General features: G+C 46.3%; 1 protein-coding gene across 7 annotated transcripts in view; it reads left to right on the top strand.

The window, feature by feature from the left end:
* TENM2 (teneurin transmembrane protein 2) overlaps positions 1 to 22961 on the top strand; it is a 462232-nt gene that overhangs the window by 311074 nt on the left and 128197 nt on the right. For 6 of the 7 annotated variants that reach the window (XM_072947260.1, XM_072947265.1, XM_072947262.1 and 3 more), the window contains 3 exons: positions 12338 to 12532; positions 18629 to 18829; positions 20545 to 20757. In XM_072947260.1, the coding sequence (XP_072803361.1) occupies positions 12338 to 12532; positions 18629 to 18829; positions 20545 to 20757 (609 nt within the window). The remainder of the gene's footprint in view (positions 1 to 12337; positions 12533 to 18628; positions 18830 to 20544; positions 20758 to 22961) is intronic. The other variant, XM_072947258.1, reaches the window with a different exon arrangement.

Here is a 22961-nt window from a genome sequence, read left to right as displayed (position 1 = left end):
GGGCTAGATTTTTTTTTAACTATGATTCCTTTTTCTGTCATTTACTTTTATTTGAAGGCCTTGCGTGGACTTAAGATGCTTCCTTGTGTTGCATGTAAAGCAGTCTTGCCTTTCAGAAGAGTTCCAAGGCTTCTGATTGGTTTTTTTGGGGGGTTTTTTTTTTTTTTGGTTTTTTTGGACGATGGCTTCTCAGGTGGGCTTGTTTGGTTCTGAGCTTTAGGTCCCAACCTGCAACACAAACTTAACACGCCAGAGCCTTAACGTGCTAGGTAATGTGTGTTTAATCACTATTCAAAATGACAACACCTGCTGCTGAACAGCTGTCAGGGGAGGCCTGGAAACGCCCCCACCGTGGGAACATGAAGTCTTCTCTCTGGGGGTTGGTCTCAGCTCCTACCCAGTTTCTGCAGAGCCTTGGAAAAAGACGGGGGATCATGCCATGCTTCTGCTGTTAACTGGCAAATGTACCCGCTACCCAGTCCGTCTCGGCCAAGTTCTAGCATTAAAGTCAAATCAGCGTCATCGTCACCATCGCTGACATTTATTGAGCTCTTACTATGTGCCAACCGCAGCGGTGGGCAAGTGCGTAATTATCTCATTTAATCATTAATCATCCTGCTTCACAGATGACGGTTACCCCCTTTTAAAGATGGGGGAAGTGAAGCACAGAGAGGTTAAGTAACTTACTCAAGATCACTCAGCTAATAAGTGGTATTGCTAGGATTCAAACCCAGCAAACTGGCCTGGATTCTCAATGCCAGACCAGCCATGAGATTGAATAACCTCAGAAGATGTGAGGTATAAGGATGATGTGCTTTGGAAGCAGTTTGAGTGGCAGTTGCACCTTAGGATTTGGATCTGAACGCAAGAAAACTTCAGGGGAGTGAACTAGGGTTTACGAGGCAGAAAGTGGCAAAGCCAGCATTTGAAACAAAGTCCGTCTGACTTCAGAGCCTGCTGCTCTGAACCATTCTCCTCCCAGCCCCCAGGTCCGCTCCATCGCCTCTCTCATCTCATCGTCTGCCAGCAACTCTCTGATCGACCTTCACCACACTGTGCTCGAGTTTTCCAATCTTCACAGCCGTTGCCCTGTTCACCCAGCCAGCAGCTTCTCCCTGACGGCATTCCTCCTCCTCACCACCTCCAGCCTCCTCCCGGAGCTCTTAGGAACATGGCGCTGCTCTCCTCAAGCACCCTCAGTGGCTCCCAGTTGCTTCTAGCGATGGTTGTCGAACTTTGCTTTAAAGACATGAATGCAGGGAAATTGTCAAAAGTGCACACTCCCAGGCTCTTCCCCCATGCCAGCCAGGTCTGAATCCCTCGGACAGGTGCACAGCTCGGGCAGGTGCATTTTTAGTTATCTTCCCGGAGGGCTCCGACGCAGGTGGTCAGGAGCTATATTCTGAGACTAAAGAATGGACTTCTTAGAATGAAGTTCAAGGTCTTCCGTGCTCCAAGGTCATCTGGCAGCATCTCCCACTGTATATTCCAGCTTGTTCCTCCTCAACACGACGGCCCTGCCACCTCCTCTCCATCCATGCTACTTTCTTGGCTGGACTGTTCTCATCCAGCCCAACCTTTCCTATGAAAGTGCTGCGGATCCTTGGGGACCAAGCTCACAGGCCAACACCTCCCTGATGCTCCCACCAAGAAGACCTGCCGTCACATGGGACTTGGTGACACCTTGGCAGTGGCCCCTCAGGCCATGCCATGTGTTCGTTGAGTGGTTACCTCTGTTTCTCCTGCTGGATCACAAGCTTCCAACAGTTGTCCTTGGACCTCCCTACACCTAGTCTGCCACTCAGGGAAGAGTACATGCTCTCTAAATGTCCGGAGGCTTGAATTTACAGGTCAAGGATCAGACAGAGGAAAACATGGCTGGAAAGTGTGCAAGACAAAGTGAATGCTAGAAAACAAGGTTCCGATTTGTTGGATTTATCATGCAGGGATAAAGCAGCCAGCATCGAGGCGTCAACTTAAATGAAGGAAGGGAGACAGCAAGTGGGAGTGGAGGGAAGAGGAATGAAAATCGGAAGGAACAAACATATGCAGAAGAGAAACAGCGTTTAGTCTGCAGTTTATCTGCACTGTCTCAGAAGAGTGAAGTGGTGAAAAATGGAAGCCAGAGAGTTCGAATTTGCTCAGTTGAATGGCTAAAGTGTACCCATTTTAGAAAATTACTTAACTTCCCTAGGCCTTTGTTTTCCCATCTATAAAATGGGCGCAGTAGCCGTACTCCCCGTGAGCACGACAAAGTAAATGTGGGTCCGGCACGTAGAACCGTGCTTGGCGTGTATTTTATGCTCCATGAATCTTACCCAGCATTAATCATCATGAGGCTTTGAAATCGTTGTTAGCCTTGTTGTACTAGAGAGGCAGAGACTTAGAGAAAGAAAGCTCCTTGCCCAAGGTCACACTGTGGGCTAGATTTTGAGACCATGGCTGGCTGACTTTGAAGCTTGTGGCCCTAACTTGGTCTTCCTGCCTGAAAGGAGGGGTCGGGGGGGACAGTGACCACTCACTGTCAAAGCCCCATGGACAGCCCAGCCGTCTGACTCGCCTGACCTGCTTTCCCGTCTCCCCCTAGAGGACGTCTGCTCTCAGGAGTGACAAGCCCCTTCACCCCCACCAGTGGTGTTGGGGTCCTCCCCACCCCCCCAGAAATGCATCCCTCAGGGCTCCCTTGGCAAAGAAGCTCCTCCCCCTTCCACAGCTGGCCTCACCTCTCCCAGTGAAAGATGACCCGTCTTCCTGTCCTTCTGGTCCCACCTGTCCTTCCTGGAACAACCACAGGTGTCCCCACAGATCCTCTTTCTTTCACACCTGTCTCCCTCTGCCACTCCCGCTCCCCCTACAGTCCCGTTTGATGCAGACAGGCAGGAGTCCTTCCACAGCCCTCTGCAGTCCGAGGCTGCACCCCACCTCCCCCTCCTCCCACCCTTGACCTAAGAAGACACGCCAGAATTCCTTGGCTGCTAGGACCCGGGAGGTGGGGCTTCAAGTCGTGCGCTTGATTCATGCTTTGCAGAAAGGAGCTGAGTAGCCACACTTGGCAAAGTGTAAGAACCTCCGCACATGTTGAACACAGTGCGTGCCAGGCACTGTGGGAAGGGCTTTACGTGAATGATCTCATTTCATCTTCACAGCATATAATCTTACCATCCGCATTTCACAGCTAAGGCAACTGAGGCTCAGAGAAGTTAAGGTACTCGCCCAGGTCTGGCTTTAGAACCCTGCTCACCAGAACCACTAGTTAACACACAGCCAGCTGGCCTCCCCCAGGGTTTCTGGTTCAGTGGGTCTGGGGTCCTGGCATCAGTCGGGGGCTCTTGTTAAACATCCAAACCCTCAGGCTCCATGCCAGACCTTCTGAAACAGAGTCTCATTCTAACAGCATCCCCAGATGACTCATGTGCACATTCGGGTCTGAGTGTAGATAACATTGCCCTTGGACTCTGCTCAGACTGCCCGGAGACGACGGAACAGGAGCATCAATACCACGTTGACCGTCCCTTCTCCCCGGCTTGCCAAGCAGGCGTGGAGGATGCCTGGCTCCCCAGTTGGGAAGCTGCAGGGCCCTTTATTCAGGGCCCGCGTGCAAGTCCCTGCCTCCAGGAGTGGCCGTGCCCGCTGCATCTGACTCTTGGTACATTACCAAACAGAAGTCACTTTGCAGGATTTACCTCAGTCAGCCCTGCCCCAAGCCAAATTGCCTCTGAGACTGAAGAACTTTTCTTTTCTTTTTTTTTTTTTTTCCTTTGTAAACTGCTAGATGAGCTGCAGAGCCGTCTTAGCAAGGAGAGCGCCTCATCCTGGGGAGACTTACCGTAGGCGTGATGCCACCGGAGCTGGGGAAGTACTCTGGCTTTAGAAAAAACACTTCTGTATTGGGAAGTAAACCAGTCTTTTGAGAAGAGGTCGGCTGGGATGGGTGATGGGGAAAAGAGTATTTACCTCTCTCCTGTTTCTTTGTGATGTGATAACTTGAAACAATTTTCTCCTAATACAAATAGTGATAATATAATCGTGTCTTTATCCTGTCTATATCGGGGGTTGGGTACAGCTCAGTGGTAGAGCGCGTGCTTAGCATTCACAAGGTCCTGGGTCCAATCCCCAGTGCCTCCCTAAAGAGAAAAAAACCACATCTGTGGATTTCCTACTACACCAGGCACCATCTCATTTCATCCTCTTAAAAACGCTATAGGTTACGTAATCCAGAATTCTTGTCCCATTTTAAAGATGAAGAAATTGAGGCTGAAGGTAAAATGTCCATAGTCACACAGCTGGTTAAAAAAAAACAAAGGGAAATTCAGGCTGTCTAACTCAGAAGCCTACGCTGCCAGGTGCCATTCTTCCTGCTGGAGAGACAGCAGGGAATAAACAGACCTTCATGTCTTCAGGGTGCTCCCCTGCTTGCGGAGAACTGGACACCCATCATCGGCAAGCTCTTCTCACTGCCTGCATCGCAACAGGAATGAAAAGCTACCTCGGTCTGGACTTGAGCTGCAAAAAAAGCTTCCTGTGTACTCTGAAGAATTTAAATATTCATTATGTAATTAATGCTGCTCAGTCTCACACATACACAAAACTTAGACATTTTTTAAGAACAGCTTAAGCACTTATCGATTGAGAACTTTTATAACTCTCAAAATGGAGGCATCCCCGTATCTCTACAGGTATTTTAAATGAATTGAATTAATCATAGGCTTAAAAGTCTCTTGTGATCTTCGTTAACTTCCCTGGGTTTAATTAAAACATCTGTGCACTTTTAATTTATCGATTCATCCAACTCATATGTCATGTTTTTAACACACCCCAGCATGCTCTGCATCATTTTTAACCCGATTTCCACTTAACTAAAGCAATTAAATTCACCCCGGATTAATTAAAGCATCCATACTTTCGTGCTTAAGTCAGCGTGTGCTTCTTTCCCCACATGGCTCCTGAATGTCAGAGATCTGACACACCTGATGAGTTTTTTGTCCTTCTGGAAATTCTTCCCTGAATCACTCTCTTGCTTATTAATGTACCGTTTGACAGAACAGAAATGAGGAAGTGGGTGCGCCTGAACTTTGGTCCTCTGAGCCGGGAACTCTGCCCCCGACTGTCAGAAGCATCCTCTGCTTCCCTCTCTTCACGGGGGTCCTGCTGGACTTCCTCCCAACTGGAGTGACTCAGTGCTCCAGGCAGGGAGGCTGGGGGCTGTCGGGGTCAGAGGTGATGGTCGCGATCAGAATGGCTGGTGAGCTTTGCTTTTGTGCTCGTCTAATTGCGTCTCAGTTCTGCTTTCCAACCTCCTCACTCTTCCTACAAAACTGGTCCTTTCTCGCCCTACTCATTTAACAGGGAAACTGAGGCACCGATGTCAACAGGCTTCCCTGCTGGGCACAGTGAGCCGGGGAGCCCTTCAGATAGGGACACCCGGTCCCCCTAAAAGTGAGTTTGCATTTCTGCCCCCATCCACTGTGACGGCCATTTCCCCTCAGCCGTGGCGGCACCAGGGCTTATCGATCTTTTAGATGTTTTTTTTTTCAATCTGCTAAGTCCGGGATTACATCTCATTTCTTTATCTATGCTTATTGCTAACGGAGCTGAGAATCGTTTCATATTTTTATTGGCAGTTTATGTTGATATGTCCTTTGTCCAGGTTTTCATTCGTTTGTATTTTTTTTAATTGAAGTACAGTCAGTTGCAATGTGTCCATTTCTGATGTACAGCATAATGTCCCAGTCATGCATATACACACATATATTCGTTTTCATATTTTTTCTCATTAAAGGTTATTACAAGATACTGAATGTAGTTCCCTGTATTCTACAGAAGAAATTTGTTTTTTTATCTATTTTTATATATAGTGGTTAACATTTGCAAATCTCAAACTCCCCAGTTTATCCCTTCCCACCCCCTTTCCCCTGGTAACCATAGGATTGTTTACTATGTCTGTGAGTCTGTTTCTGTTTTGTAAGTAAGTTCATTCGTGTCCTCCTTCTTTCTTTCTTTCTTTTTTTTTTTTTTTTTTGGATTCCACATATGAATGTTATCATATGGTATTTTTCTTTCTCCTTTTGGCTAACTTCACTTAAAATGATGATCTCCAGGTCCATCTTTGTTGCTGCAAATGGCATTATTTTATTCTTTTTGAAGGCTAAGCAGTATTCCATTGTATAAATATACCACAACTTCTTTATCCAGTCATCTGTCAATTCTTTGTCTCTATTGATTTGTAAGAGCTCTTTGTGTATTTCTGATACCAAGCTTTGTTCTGTAAAATATGTTTAAAAATACTTTTCACCAGTGTTGCACATCCCTCATTTTTGTTTAGGGCATTCTTTGTCACCTAGGAGATTTACATTTAAGCAATCAAATATGATCTTTCTTCTTTTCCTTCTTGGTTTCTGGAATTTTATCTTTCTTACATATCTACCTCTTAAGAAACTAAAATTAGTCTTCAGTACTTTTTCGAACACTTTTGTAGGTTTTTGTCTGTTTGGATCTTTAACCTATGTCAGATTTATTCCTGAGCATCATGTGCAGTAGAGGTCAGACTTTGTTGTCTACCAAGTAGATTGCCAATTGCAGGGATCTGACAAGAAGCGAAGCTCATCTTCCCTGACTTCTGCTCAGCACCCAGTCCAGTCCACAGTCTCAACAGACACTGGGACACGAGCTTTGGTTTCGAAGACACTGAATTTTGTTTGCTTCACCTCCGTGACGCAAATATTAGATCTTCACTTGCTTCGGGAGAATCGAGGCATCTTTATTTCTCCATCCCTTTTTCCTACCGCCTGACCCAGCTCTTAGCACATACTAGGTTAGTCCTAAGTGTTTATTGACTACCTGGGATGGGAGGCAACCAATTGTTAGTAATATTTTGACAGTCTACCTGGAGTACTAGATTCAGGTGTTCTCAAGGCTCTTTTCCAGAGGGATTTCAATCAGATTTCCCATCATTTTTTTAAAGACATGTTATATGAAATTCCCTCTGCACATCTAGCCCAGCCCACAAGTGACTTGTCAAGATGCAGGCGTCTTCCCTCTGTCTGTCTGTCTGTCTGTCTGGACCTCTTCAGCCATCTCTGCCTTCTCTCCCAGTGGTCTCTGTGCTACAAGCTCCAAGTAGACAAGACTTGTTGTACTCAAAACAGCAGACACAGTGGCTTGTCCTGTCACTTCCCGCTGAGTAAAGAACACTGATAATTCATTTCATCCCTCAGAGACAACTTTGAGGGGAGAAAAAAGAAGCGTCAGCTCGATCATTAAAATGAGCTTTACACCATTTAGGTGAATCCAAAGTGTGTCATTTTTTTGTCATCAGTCTGTTAACTTGCCAGTCGTTAGTGGCAGTGGTAATTTATTTTTCTTCTGCACAAGTCTTAGAACTTCCATTTACTAGATTTAGTAAAATAGGAATAGTCACTTTGTACAAACATTTTAATTAATTTTAAATAGAAGCTTGAATGTACAATGAATGTTCTGCTCCTGTCAAGCCTTGGGAAGAGGAGAGAGGAAAAGATTGGGACATAAAATTTTCCATGTGTGATTCTATAACCCCCTCCCACCCACAACCAGAGAAGACCAGAGAAAGAAAAAGATGATATCTCTCTATTAGTGTTATTTGATACTCTTCTGTGGTGGCGGCGGTGGTGGTGTGTGTGCATTTTTTATTTTATTAACTCTTGAAATCAGTTTGGAGATTTGGTTTGGAATTTCACAAGGGAACAGCTATTAATTACAAATCAGGTGTCAGCTCCTGTTTTGAGTCCTGGCACATGGTATCACATGTAATGTTCCCATCAAGTGTGAGGGACTGTTTTTTGACCGGGAGAGTGGGTCTCAGAGAAGTACAGTTATCTTGTCAAAATCCCACAGCTGGGAAGTGATGGATTTGAACCTAGGTCTTTCTGGCATCAAAAGCCTTGTCCTTTGCACTTCTGTTCCATATTACTTCCCAGTAGGTGGAGTCAGAATTGATTTTCCTATAAACTGCAATAAAAAAAAAATCATGGAGACTTAGTGATAATAAAAGTCTGTTATTAATGCAGGGGAGTCCCCCTTTTAGATGAGGATCAGGCTGAGCCTTACATACTGGGATGCTCTGGGTTGAGTTATGTCTGAGAATGAGTCAGTTTCCCTGAGGGAAGGAGTTCTTCATGCAGGTCAGCCCACCGACCACTGGAGGGCGCCCATCTGGCAGTTGCACTCCGCCCCATGGCAGATGAGTTACTAGAGAGCTTCACTCTTCTTTAACCTGCCTTCTGCCTTTTTTTTTTTTTAATGCGACATCAGCCCAGCCCATTGGCTGCCCTGCTTTCCAGAGAACATCCCAGTGTTTTGCATTTCTTAACCGCACTCCCGAGAAGCATGCAGCAAACATACTGAAAGAAGGCTGCATTTAGAATGTGGAGAACTCTCTGACCTGACTCTTTTCCATTTTTTTTCCCCTGAGTAATTAAAGTAGGTCACTTTTTAAATTTGATTTCCCAGACACCTGGGATTTTAAATAAAATCCATTCTTACCTTCTAGACAATCCAATTTTTTTTTTTTTTACCACTTGGCGTTTAGGCAGAAGAGAAACAGTTTCAATACAAATAAAGAAAATAATCCTTACTGCATTTTATCAATAAAGACAATAATTGTTTGCTCCTACTTTCTGCCGTCTTCCACCTTTTGGACAGAAGGAAGGTTTGATGTGAGCCCCTTGGTGGTGATTTGATGTAACGTTCTCTGCCATCCATGACAGGGTCACTATGTAACCCTCAGGTCAGACAGAAACAGCCTTTGGAAGCTCACCTCGCTAGATATGGGTAGCCACACTTCTCACTGTTTCCCTGTTTCACTGTGTAAGGATGGCAATGGGTAAGAACTGACGCTGATTCTAGTCTTCCCACCAGGAGATCTCTTCAGTGTTACCTGGATCAAAGTTTTCTCTTAACCACCAACTCCGCCTGCTCCCAGGCTCCAGCATTGAAGGTTTTCAGGCTCCTTCTAGGCTCAGGAGGACAAGATGCCGTGATCCACCCCTGCAGAGGTGCAGGAAGGGAGAACAGCCGCTCATGAACCACTCGTTTGCCATCCCTGACCTAGAGCTTAGCATGAGTCTCATGAGGCACTGACATGGAACGAATTTACTTTGTCCTCAGAACCCCCTCAATACTTTGAGAAAGCCCATCATTTCTCAGATTTGTTCATATTTTTTTATGTTTTTAGAGGTGGTGGGGATTGGGTTTTTTTAAATACATTTTTACTGAAGTATAGTTATTTACAGTGTGTCAATTTCAGGTGTGCAACACAATACTTCAGTCATATAGGAACATACATTTATTCATTTTCATATTCTTTTTAACCATAAGTTGCTACAAGATATTGAATATAGTTCCCTGTGCTGTACAGTATAAACTTGTTTATCTATTTTATGTATAGTAGTCAATATCTGCAAATCTCGAACTCCCAATTTATCCCTTCTCACCCCCTCTTTCCCCACTGGTAACCATAAGTTTGTTTTCTATGTCTGTGAGTCTGTTTCTGTTTTGTAAATAAGTTTGTTCATCTTTTTTTTTTAGATTCTACCTATAAGTGATATCATATGGTATTTTTTTTTCTCTTTCTGGCTTACTTCACTTAGAATGACATTCTCCAGGCCCATCCATGTTGCTGTAAATGGCATTATTTCATTCTTTTTTATGGCTGCGTAGTTTTCCACTGTGTAAATATACCACAGCTTCTTTATCCAGTCACCTGTCAGTGGACATTTAGGTTGTTTCCATGCCTTGGCTGTTGTAAATAGTGCTGCTGTGAACATGGGGTGTGTGTATCTTGTTGAATTAAGGTTCCCTCTGAATATATGCCCAGGAGTGGGATTGTTGGATTGTGTTTGCACAGTCTCTAATTTGAATCTCGGGCACTCTGGATTCCAATCTCTTTCCTCAAGTCTCTTGAAAATAGAAGTCATGCTTCTTACTTTTAGAGATAGCTCATCTCAATTTAACATGTAGCTTTGATGGTCTCACCTTGGAACTCATTCTTCTCTGGTAGACTCAGCAGGGTAAGAATTCTACTGGAAATGCTGTGTACCCCGAGTCATTTTTGCAACTATTCTATTATAAAGCACTTTGAGGAATAGCCCCTCAGTCACATGTCAACTGTTGAGATGTTTTTGTTTCAGGTCAGTTTACAATTACAGTCAATTACGATCAGCAAGCACTGCCCCAGAAAAAGGCTTTGTATGTGCAACATGAGGTCCACTCTCGAATTGTTCTTTCCCTATCTTTCAAAAATGGCCATTTTATGTTTGCTCACACCCCTACTACCACTTGGGAATCCTGGAATTTCAGGAACATAACAGAAACATTTACCCAATCGAGCCAACATTGATAAATGCAGCACTGGAAGGAAATCGACAGTGATAACCATCGTTAGTATACTATATCTTTGGGAAATAAGACACTCACAGGAGAAGAATTAATTACTATAAAAACTAAATAAAACATGACAACAAAAGGGGATGGATGGGGGAGGGTTTAGCTCATGCTTAGCATGCAGGAGGTCCTAGGTTCAATCCCCAGTACCTCCTTTAAGAATAAATCAATGAATAAACCTAAATACCTCCTCCCAACAAAAAAAGGGGAAGGAGGGATGGATAAGGTGGATGGAATCATTACTAGAGAGTGAGCTGACTAGACATGTAATCACTTCATGAGATGGGGAGACCATTCTGGTGTATGCCTGTATGCCTAGAGAATTCTTGGAGCCTGTGTATTCCAAACGCAGGTAAACCAGGAATCTCTGAAACACCTCTGTGGGGCATTTCTGACGGTCTCTGGATGCCAGTTCCATAACCTGCAGCCATATCCTCATTTTAGGCTCATGCCAGAAGCCTGGTTGGAAATGTAGGTTTTTTACAAACAGATCCCAAAGTGAAAAGTCCAAAGCCTGAAGGTGACCACACAGCATAGTGATTTGATTATATATAAGTATTTTTTTTTCATTATAGGTTATTACAAGCTCTTGAATATAGTTCCCTGTGCTGAAGAGTCAGGACCTTGTTGTTTATCTATTTTGTATATAGTATTTTGTATCTGCTAATCCCAAACAACTAATTTATACACCCCGCCATTTGGTAACCTTAGGTTTGTTTTCTGTGTCTGTGAGTCTGTTTTGTGAATAAGTTCATTTGTGTCATTTTTTAGATTCTACACATAAGTGATACCATATATTTGTCTTTGACTAACTTCACTAGTATGATCATCTCTAGGTTCATCCATGGTTGCTGCAAATGTAATTATTTCATTCTTTTTTATGACTGAGTAGTATTCCACTATATAAATATACTACAGATTCTTTATCCAGTCATCTGTGGATGGATGTTTAGGTTGCTTCCACATCTTGGTTATTGTATATAGTGCTGCTATGAACATTGGGGTGCAGGTATTTTTCTCAAATTGGAGTTTTCTCCAGATATATGCCCAGGAGTGGGATTGCTGGATCATACGGTAACTCTCATACTGTTTTCCATAATGGCTGCACCAAACTGCATTCCCACCAGCGGTGTAGGAGGGTTCCCTTTTCTCCACAGCCTCTCCGGCATTTATTGTTTGTGGACTTTTGAATGATGGCCATTCTGACTGGTGTGAGGTGATACCTCATTGTAGTTTTGATTTGCATTTCTCTGGTAATTAGCAACACTGAGCATCTTTCCATGTGCCTGTTGTAGGCCAGGCAGATTTTATCCTTACACTTTATCACACGTTAGTTACACTTAATCTCTTCACGGTCTACATGAGGAAACTGAGGCATAGACAGATTTAGCGTCTCAACTGTGGCCTATCCCTTTCTTCTTAAAGGGGATAAACTTATTAGGAGTAGGAGCTGACTAACCTGAGGGTACAATATTCAGCAAAACGGATTCTGATCCCCATTACCAGCAACAGTGACAACGCTGCGTTCAGGTAGCTTCATTACGGGCACAGCAGCCTGGGTTCCAGTGGGGCTCCCTAACCTGAGAGCATTGTGACTTTGGCAAAGTAACTTCACCAATCTGAGCCTCACCTGTAAAATGGGATCACGATTCGAGCCTCTACCTCGGAGGGTGATCATGACAATCAAGCCTTCTATGCCGCGCCCAGCATGTAATAAGCATTCAGCGGGTGGTGACTGCCGTTGTTAGTGGCATTTTCATTGTCGTGGTTATGGCTTCTTTGCGGACGGCTCTGCACCTCCATGGCCGAAGTCCCCAGCCTGGAACCCTGCCGGCAAAGCTGGCCTGCCCGGCGGGCTCTGCCCCCTTGGCCTGGCGCGCCCCCTCCCCGTGACCGCGTGCCCTGTCTCTGTTCTCCGCAGCCGCCTGCCCCGTCCTGTGCAGCGGGAACGGCCAGTACTCCAAGGGGACGTGCCAGTGCTACAGCGGCTGGAAAGGCGCCGAGTGCGACGTGCCCTTGAACCAGTGCATCGATCCTTCCTGCGGGGGCCACGGCTCCTGCATTGATGGGAACTGCGTCTGCTCTGCTGGCTACAAGGGCGAGCACTGTGAGGAAGGTGAGCGCCGCCAGGCGGGCTGGGCGGGGTGGGGGTGGGGGGCGCCTGCAGGCCTGGCCCTTGGCTAGAGAGCCCAGTCCTGGCTCCCCCTTTTTGCAAAGGAAGGGTCAACATTTTGCGCTTCAGACCCCTCAGCTTTGATGGATTTCATAAGTTGTGGAGCACAGAAGGCTTGCCAGTGGTTCTGGAAGGCGGGTTTTGTGTCCCTCTTCTTTATGTTAATTCTTTCTCTCTTTGTCCTTTGTTTTCCTGTCTTCTTCCCTCTGTTTTTCCTCCCCCACTTCCTGCTCCTTCTTGTCCTTTTTCTTCCTTCCCCTTCCCCCCTGCCTTCCTCTTTTCTTCTGCTTAATTTCAAGTCCTCTGAATTGGGAATTCCGCTACCCAGAAACCAGAAACAAGAATCCTGAATACCCGTCCCTTCCCCCAAGCTCTTTTTAAAAAGCTGTTCCTGCTAATCTCAGACCCGTGTACGTCTGTGTAAATATTTCAGCCAAAATTAATATCAACGGAAGGCAGTCAGGCTTGAGAGACTGTCGGCTCCCACGTCACTTAGCGACACCATTCGGGCAAGTTATCCCAGTGACCTACAGTCACTCAGAGTGAGCGCGGGTGTGCAGCCAGAGGGCTGGGATTGGATGAGTCCGGAAGGGCTCCCTCGAGCCTGCCTTGAGGTGGCCTCCAGCACACGTGGGGGGAAATCAAGGGATGTAACCAACTGAGTCCAGTCTGACGAAACATGATGGGAGGTCGGGCTTGGTGACAGGAGAGGGAGGAAGACGGGAAAGAGCCCGTCTCTGGGCATGTTCAGGAGCCAGCTCTAACTAGTCTTAGTTATTCTGGTTAGTGCTTTCAGAAGTTACTGGGTACCAAGATGTTGGGACTTCTAAAGCAATGGAATTCGGCCAAGCTGCCTGGCAGCCTTCCCCTCTGTATTTGCCCATCTGGAATATGGTCTGTCTTTGCTCATCTATTGCTTCTCCCCCTTTATAAAGAATCAACTCAAGTTGGTTGGAAGGTAAAAACCTAATTCCTCATGACACAGGAGGGAATGGGGCAGGGCACAACCACTGAAGGAAGGACACAGCAACTGAGGTCAGGACAAACTGGTTAGAACCAAGATGGCGGAAGACTCGACCTCCAGGAGACCTTGAGTCCCATGGCGCACCCACAGGCGCCGTGACGGTTCCTAGGCTGACCTTAAAGGCTAAAAAGTGGGGCCCAATTCCTGGAAATCCCCACCCCTCCCCCAAAATAGTTGGAATAATCCTCCTGCTCGTTAGCATATGAAATTACCCAGCCCATGAAAACTAACACCCCCGCACCTCGTGGTGGCGCTCTCTCTAGCCTTCTGAGACCGCCTACACTCTTGTCTATGGAGTACCTCCCTGAATAAACTGACTTTCCCTTTACTGTGCTTTGCTCTTGAATTCTTTTCCTGTGCAAGACAAGAGCCTACTCTCTTTAACACTCTCAGCCTGCCCCTCTAGTCTTTGAATCGGCTCAGTCTTTGCCTTCCTGCTAAGCAACTCTCCTCTAAGTCCATCACCCAGTGAAATATGCCCCTGCAGCTCAGACAGCTCTCCCACACCTCCCGACCCCCACCTTGTTCCCAAAGGGAAAAGAAGTGTCAACTCACCCAGCAAACTCAGGAAGAAGGTGAAGCCTGTTACCCACCCCGTGGGAGACAGCTGGAGATGATGCCCAGTGTCCCCCCAGGAAAGACCCAGTGGGATGCCAGATGCGCATCTTCATTCTCAGCTTCTCACTGCCAGGCTGATAAGAATGGACCTCAGGGGCTGTGAGGTTCTCAGGTGCAAGTGGATCTGTTCCCCCATCCCATCAGCATCTGGATCTCCAGGATTCTGTGCAAAACAACCAGCCATGACAGCCTCACCACAAAGTGGTGGCAGTGGCTCATCCTTAGATACACATACATAAGCTTCCGTTGCTAAATTTCACCTTTCATAGTTTTTAGAACTATGGCTGCAGTCAGCTTCCGTATGACATTATTCTTCTAAGATTTCCCAGTACATCCGTGGTGGTGCCCTGAATGAGGCCCAGGAATCTGACCCCCAGATCATCACTTGCTCAGCTCTCTCTTTTTCCCTCTATTGTAGAAGGTAGCCTCCCTCTGTCTGCATCATAAAACCAAATTGGGAGTTTGGATAGAGGAAGTACTGATTTAATAACCCTGCTTGAAAGGTTGAAAGTTCTTAAAGATAAATGAATTGCAGGAGGCAAAGCTGCATTCGCTGAAAACATGGGGGAGGCCAATAATACGACAAGAAAGGTTAAAGCGACCTTTTACATACATCACTGGGCAAGAGGAAAGGGAGAGAACGTGACGTTGCCCGTCTGGGTTTTTTTTTTTTCCTGTCCGCTAAAGATCGTGCATATCTGTAGGAGTGGAATTTCTCAACTTTCTTACTCTTCCAACTGGTCTTATGTAAATGTTCAGAATGAATTAACCAGCCAACAAAACAAGGAACATGGATCATTATAACAGGATGAAATCTCCTCTATTGATTTCTGCTCCCCAAAAAAGAATGAACCGAGATGATTCATATGCTGTTTTCAAAATAGGAAATGGAGCCAGAAAGCCCGGATCAGCACTTTTTCTTCCATTTAGCATTTTTATTTCTGATATTCATCATAGTCATAGCGTTCAAACAATTTACCTGAAGTGGCCCTGGCAACGAAATCAATAGTTGGCCATCCTCCTTTTTTTTTTTTTTTTTTTTTTGCTGCATAAACATTGCCGTACTATTAACAAATTTGCACAAGAAAATGAAAAGGCGGATTCGTGAGGTTGCACTCCGTGATGTCTGGGGGAGTCGGAAGGTGACGAGACAGAAATTGACATATTAGTTTAAGTCTGCCATGTTTTCATGTCAGTTTCATGGTTGAGTCATTTTTCAATGACATTTAACTTCATAAATGTAATTCATGGTTCTTCAGGGGTTTATAGTACATATTGTTTGTAAAACTCCTTGACCTCCTTTTTTATCCTGAGGGATGAAAATTGCATTCACTACCCTCTTTTGTCAAATCTACAGAGGGCCCGGGACTAAATGAGTTCTAATGATTTCGGCTGCCAGGGGCGCTGGTGGTGTAAGGCACCTGGTACTTAGCTGGTAAAGGCCACTGCCTCCCTTTTAAGTATAACACCGTTTCTATTTATAAAGCCTGGTAAAATGCCAGCGTCCCTCCTGCCTGCTGAAGGCTGTAAGGACGTGGCCACAAGATCATCTTAGGAAATTGGAACCAAATTTAAAATTCATAGTGAAACTTCTCCCCTTGAAGTCTGAATTTAGTGATTCCATCAGCTCCTGTAATTAAACAGCACGAAGGGCGTATTTACTGGTTTCACTAACCAGAGAAAGGGTTATCTCATATTTCTAGACACTATAATAAATGGTTCTTTTTATGATATTCCCTTCTTGGGCTAATAAATCTCGGTGGATTTTTCTCCTTCCTTCATACTATAATTCAGGATAGAGAAGAGAAAGCTAATTCATCTGGAAGAAAAGTGTCATTTGCTTTTTCTTTTTTTCTTTTTCTTTTTTTTGGTATATTTTTATTTCATCCTTTTAAGAAAAAGATTACAATATATATGTTTTTTTAAATTTTTTGAGAGCTCCTTGCTGTTGGCACTTCACCAAACATTTTAAGTGGGTAATTATAGACAGAGAGTGATTTTTGAGGCATTTTGAGCACACAAGGCATTTTTGTGTCTATTTTAATTTTGCTATGTTCGAAATGGGGACAGAATTAAAAAAAAAAAACAGAGGTTTGGAATCTTCTTTTGGGAGAAGAATATGGACAAAATTGATTCTGAATGAATGAGTCCGTGTTTTGCAGATTCCAAATTGCAGGGCACTCTTCCCAAAAGCAGAACGTCGTTAGCACCCTTTCCTCTTTCTCGTCGGTTCTTCACACTGGAAATTGGTCTCATCAAAGACAAATGCTTCTAGCAAAGTCTGCCATTCACCCTTGCGGCAATCGCGTATTGAGCACCTACTGTATTCCCTTGATTGTGCAAGGCATGAGACATTAAAGGCATTGCCCAGCCTCTTAGTGAATATCTTCCATGTGTTTGAACTTTTCAGTCCTTTTACATCTGGATATGCTCCCCTCCTCCTGAAGGGAGCAGATTTTGAAAGATCAGAAAGGGTTCACAGTCCCCAAGACAACGAATTCAACATTAAAGTGATTGAGCAAGTAACATGACTATGAACATCTCCAGCTAATTACAAATCACTGAAATGTACCTTTCTGAGAAAGTATTTCCTATTAAAAAAAAATTATTGGCAGCTGTTGTTTCCCCATGGCTCAAATGGTTTTGAATTGGTTTCTACAAATAATAGCTTCCTGAGAAGAGCCGAATGGGATCCTGAGAAACATCTCTTAACAATGAAAATCCTTATTTTTGCCTCAAGACAAGGATGTTCTCTGGAAACTTCATGGAATGTTGTGATTTCCGTTAAAGCCAGATTCCTCAAGTCTGATGTCCCCCAGAATGAAATCGTCGTGGCATGGATAACCTGAATCATGTCGTATTTGGAGTCAATGTACCATCAGTTTTAAAGCACACCATTATTTTGTGTACTGTAAGGCAGAAAAAGAAAACGTTGCACTCCAAACATTGGAACCCCCAAGGGGCTGCCATCTCAGTGTCGTGGTGAACTATTTAGAGGACAAAACAGTTTCAGTCTTGTTTCAGTCTTGGCGTTGGCAAAAGAAGAAAGAAAACAAAATCTCTTCTGAGAATTTGAAGCAGGAGATAGCACATTCATACGAGGGACTGAATCACGCTACAAACGTGGTCCAAGAAACCTCAAGACGAGGATTTAAAGTCATCTCAATTTGGCTGTGCTGTGATGGCAGAAGTAAAGGCTTTAATCTAGGCCAGCAGACCTGATTTCCCTAGAGGTAAATGTATGTCTTAGTCAAATAAGGTGATAAGACCTCCCTGTTCCTCTGATCCACAAAGCAACATCTGAGCCCTAGGCAAGACCCCCATTTGCCATTCAAACCCCCTGGTGTGCAGTGCCCGCTACTCCAAATGCCACGGCATCGTTTTCTAGGAATACGGAAGGAAGCTGTTCTTCCTCTAAAAAGCCCTGTTTATCCCCCCTTAGGTTGGCTGGCTGGCCAAGGTTTGGGGTCACATTCTCAAACAAATAGTCTTGTCCTAGAGGACCCGCCTTTGCCACTCACTGCTCTCCTCACTTTGAGTTGATTCTGGAATAATAATCTTCAAGTTACTACAGGATGTAAATCCACTCTGATTGCTAAGATGGCCGAGCGGTCAGACCATGAAACTGGCGAGAACAACAGTGATCAGAATCTGACCGTTAATTCGTCTGATTGACTGTCTGGGGGAAGCTCAGTGCCACAGCCAGAGACTCACGCGTCCAGTCCACCCATGATTCTGTGTAGGACGGTGACCCTTTTTGGATCGTTTCCACACCCAGCTTCACCACATCTGTCCTGCACATTGACTCACGTCTTCCGGTAGATTATACGCTCAAAGGATGAAAACTGATTTTAGACTTAGCCTATGTGAAACTTCCTTAGGATAGTGACTCCTATTTGAGTTTCATTGGTTTTCTTTTTAATCTTTTGTTACCTTCTGAAGTCAAGTATGAGTGAAGTTAGAATGAGCCTCTGTACTTTTGTCTCCAGGAGTGAGGGGTGACTGGGTTTGGTTATACATGGAAAGACATCACCAGCATTCACGTTCCAGCCCCAGAAGCCTTGATTTGATCCAGTTAAGGTACTAGCGTTGTTTAGGACAGGATTCTCAAGGTTGGATGACACATCTCTGTATTCGATTCCTCTTAATTCTGCTTGAGAAGTCCCCCCTTTTCTCTGATGTTCTCTTGAAGCATGAGATTTGGTGTTTTGACAAATACAAAGTCTTTAATCCTTTATGGGAATTCTTCAAGGCGCCATGTAAGAATTACCTGAGCTGCTCCATTGTCTTGCGAGCGGATAGGAACTGGTGGACCACTGGTCCGTTCCCCTCTAAACTGGTGTCTCGTGGCCCAGTTCCCATGAGTAAACGATACGTCTCCTCTTTGTTTTTTTCAGTTGATTGCTTGGATCCTACCTGCTCCAGCCATGGGGTCTGTGTGAACGGAGAATGCCTTTGCAGCCCTGGCTGGGGTGGTCTCAACTGTGAGCTGGCGAGGGTCCAGTGCCCGGACCAGTGCAGCGGGCATGGCACTTACCTCCCTGACACGGGCCTCTGCAGCTGCGACCCCAACTGGATGGGTCCCGACTGCTCCGTCGGTAAGCCAGGAGGGCGTCCCCTCGCTTTCCCCAGCACTCATGCCCTGTGTTCTGCCATGAGCCCTGACAGATGGAAAGCTACTCTTGACACTTGGTTGGGATGGAGGGGCTTGGTCAGTTGCCTCGTGCCTCTTGCTCTCTTCTCAGTCGTGAAGTCTGCGATCCTTGAGAAAGAAACAGCGAAAAAACACTTCGTAGGTTCTCGTGCCTCATTGGTTCCATCACCGCAAATGGATGAGAGGCCCGGGAGGGATGTTTCCATTTGCATTATCGGTATCTTGTGTACACTCCCTAAAGGTACCAGAAAACAAAACGGAACAATTCAGTCCCCGGCAAACTGAACGGAACGTCCTATAAAACAGAATAGAGGCTCCCTCGGGGTGCTGGGTGAACATGTTATGAAGGCTCTGTAATACTCCAGTGACGGGGAAGGAATGAAGTTGTGCTGTTCACTTGATTTTCCTAAAATTAAGAGTATGTGTCTTACCTCCCGAGTGACCTTAACATGGGACGGCTCAGCAGTTCAAAACAGTCCCCACCTTCCCGAGAATGGTTCCGTTCACGCTGATGAGCGCCTAGCCAAGCAAGCCGCCATCATTCTGCCCCCTTCCTCTGGGTAGGGAGACAGCTGTCAGATTGCCATGGCAATCAGGAAGGGAATCTCTGTGAAGCTTGGCTACAATGGGAAAGAAATGAATATTTCGTTCCAGAAAGAAAAAAAAAAGAATCAGTTAAAATGGACTATTTGGGGTGTCTTCTCAGCCCACTCGCCTCTGGCTTCACCTCTGATGTTGGTGGTCCCGGCCGAGCTCGGAGAGGAGTGGGGGAGGAGGGAGCCCTAGATCCAAAGCCCAGCCGTGCTACCGACATGCTGTGTGACTTTGAGTGAGTCACTGACCCTCCTGGTCTGACTTCCCCTCCCCTGGCATGATGAGCCACGCCCCCCTCAGTAGTCTGTTGTAAGGATGAGTGTCTGGCACGTGCTTGTCCTCGAGTGAGAGGTCTGGAACGCCAGAGAGTGCATATCTGTCTGTCTGTCTCCTCCCCAACCACAAAAGACTTTGAGCTCCTTTGAGAAAGAGGCTGTGTAACGCAGCACAATTACAGTGGTCATCATTGCCACCAGGGCGCCGATCTGGGCGACGGCTGGGTCTGCGGTCACTGTGAGGAGGGAGCCGCTGGGTCCCTAACTGGCCACTGGTCAGTTCAGGCACTCGACGGGGAAAGACATCCCATGCCGGCTAGGGAGTCAGGATCCACAGGGGTCTTTTCAGGTGGGCACCTCCTGGGTAGCTTTGCCAAACTGCATGGCCACTGTCTGACCTTCCCTTGGGATGGCCTCAGGCCCTAGGACAGTGGTTCTCACACTGTACAGTGCATCAGGAGCACCTGGAAGACTTGTTAAAACAAATTTCTGAGCCCCACTCCCCAAGCCTCTTATTCAAGAGGACCAAGCAACGTATAAGAGGTTGCATTTCTAAATAGTTCCCGGGTGATGGTGACAGCCGGTCCAGGGACCCCACCGTGAGAGCACTGCTCTAGAAAATACATTGCAATGAATGGTTACCCAGCCAGTGAGAGACCGGCTGTCCAAGGCGACACACCTTCCGGGCCTCGGGCCTGCTCCAGGGACCCGGGCCATGTGTGCGGTCTGGCCTCCAGCGGAGGGTTTCGCCAGCTGTGGTGTTGAGCTGTAATCATTGTTTTTCTTCCAGAAGTGTGCTCAGTAGACTGTGGCACTCATGGCGTCTGCATCGGGGGAGCCTGCCGCTGTGAAGAGGGCTGGACAGGCGCAGCTTGCGACCAGCGCGTGTGCCACCCCCGCTGCACTGAGCACGGGACCTGTAAAGATGGCAAATGTGAATGCCGAGAGGGCTGGAATGGTGAACACTGCACCATTGGTAGGCAAACGGCAGGCACCGAAACAGGCACATATTGCTTTATTTTCATAAATCGTAGCTCTATAGTGATGGTCGTGCATTGCAACCGGCTGTTCCTTCAGGGACACGAGTGCTCTCTGACATTCCTGCTGCCTCTCCAAATCTTCAAGGGTGCAGGGAAAAGAAAAGCCAGGTCCTGACTGGAACGGGCTTTCCCTTCTTTCCGGAATTCCAGATTGGGAGGACAGGGGTGGGGTCAGATAAGAAAACCCATCCAAATTACTGATCTTGGGGAGGGAGAAATGCACACGCATGGGAAATTGTCAGGGCCTGGAGGTTTCAAGCACCCCAGAGGACTGTGATCTGCACGTCCCCCCCTTATAGAATACTCTCCCAGCTGGCTAGATCACTGGCTTCACTTGTTGGCAATAATTGAACCCACTTCTTTTAGACCAGGTTGGATGCAGGCAGGACTTCCAGGTTTCCTGGGTAACCAGGTACCACTGGAACAGGTTTGAGCATCCTCTTATTGCCCCAAGACAAGGCTTCGTCCTTGGGCTCCTGACCCTCCCCATCACCACCACCATCATTAAATGTCACCTCCTCTGGTCCCATTTCATTCCCACTCAGCCACCTCTCTATGTAAGCTTCTTGACCGAGAATATTTTTTAAAAGTCCTTTTCTTTGAGAAGAAATAATAGTTCCCAAGTTTCTTCAGTTTACTTTTTGTTTGCTTTTTGTAATTTTTTTGTGGTTTGGGGTAGGACAATATTGGACTGAATGGACCCAATTATCCCTTTAATTGAGGAGATGGGAGCCATTGCCCTCTGGTTTTCCACATCTCTTGGGCAGTTGGGATTTTAGCGTTATTTTTGCTTTGCACTTGTTATTTGATTAACTCAGGTCTAGGGATGACATCATCCCAAGTTGGCTGAATCCACCGGCTTGCATGGAAACTCTCAGAGAAGCCTCCAACCGAGCTACTGATTCGGCCCCTTGAAGTTACCTTTGGTTCGGCCACCTGGAGTGAGAGACGGGGTTGGGAGCTTCTCCAGGGCTGACTCATGAGTTCAGACTCAGTTTCCCATGCTGTTCATTTGGGTGGTCAAGCAGAGCCAAAGCGCACTCTGCCTTAGATTTCCCCCACTTCTGTCTAATTGGGCATCCGAGGGGCAGCGTGCCTACCCAGGCCACGACCGTAGCACCGGGACCCTGCCGGGACAGTCTGTTGGCAGTGAATTGTTTCTGCGATCTCTCGATGATGCTTCAGATCCCGCTCCCCCCTGCGGCCGCTGTCATCTTCAGTTCCCTGCAGAGTCTGGGGGTTAATTCAGAAGACCTTCCAGGGAGGGGTGTGCTCAGCCAGGACAGTTTAAAATCCTTACCAATAGCTCCACTCTTCAGGGGTGTTCTTCCTGATATATTTTTGCATGCCCAGTGTGATTTAAATACTCTCCCCAACCCTCATACTTCTACTGCCCCCAGCCTCCCTCCCAAAACAGAGCTCTTGCCAGCCAGTAACCTTAAGGGGAAAACCCCACCTTCTCTCAATTCGCACAGCCCAGCCTCACCCCACCCCCACCTTTGCTCTTCCCTTCCCAAGTCTGCCGAGGGTTTAGTGTCCGCAGCGACGCCCCCCGGCTCTCTCCTGTACGGCTCTGCCTTACTCTGGGAATAGCAGCCCCGATGGATTAGAGCAGAGATTGGAAACCTGGGGGTGGGGGCCATCTCTGGCCTGCTGCCTGCTTTCCTGTGACTTACAAGCTAAGGATGGTTATAACAATTTTTAAGAGTTGAGGAAAGAGAAGAAAAAACAAAGAAAAATATTTCCTGACCCATGACAATTATGTGAAATTCCGGTTTCAGTGTCCATCAAACCAAGCGCTAGTCGAGGGTGACCACACCCATCTGTTGAGGTATCATCGGCTTTCAGGCGGCATCTTGGCGTTGAGTAATTGCAACATGGCCCACAAATCCATTTGTTGTCTGGTACAGAAACTGCCAGACGACAACCCCTGAGCTGGAGAGTTGCACAAGTCTTGATGGAGAGAGAGAAGAAAAGAGAAGAGGGTCAGTCAACATTCACTTTAGGGGAAGGACATCAACTGTGACGTGAAGACTGTCAGGGACCAAGAGAAACGGAGAGGCGCAGACATCACTTAGAGTCAGGGGAGAGAAAACAGCTGTTGCTGTCGAGCGGGAGTGTCTCTGGGCCCTTTGAAAATGCAGTGGGAGGGTGGCAACTTTAGTCT

This window comes from Vicugna pacos, chromosome 22 (genome assembly GCF_048564905.1).
Source record: "Vicugna pacos chromosome 22, VicPac4, whole genome shotgun sequence".
Classification (NCBI taxonomy): Eukaryota; Metazoa; Chordata; class Mammalia; order Artiodactyla; family Camelidae; genus Vicugna; species Vicugna pacos.
This window is presented reverse-complemented; position numbering and strand designations above follow the sequence as displayed.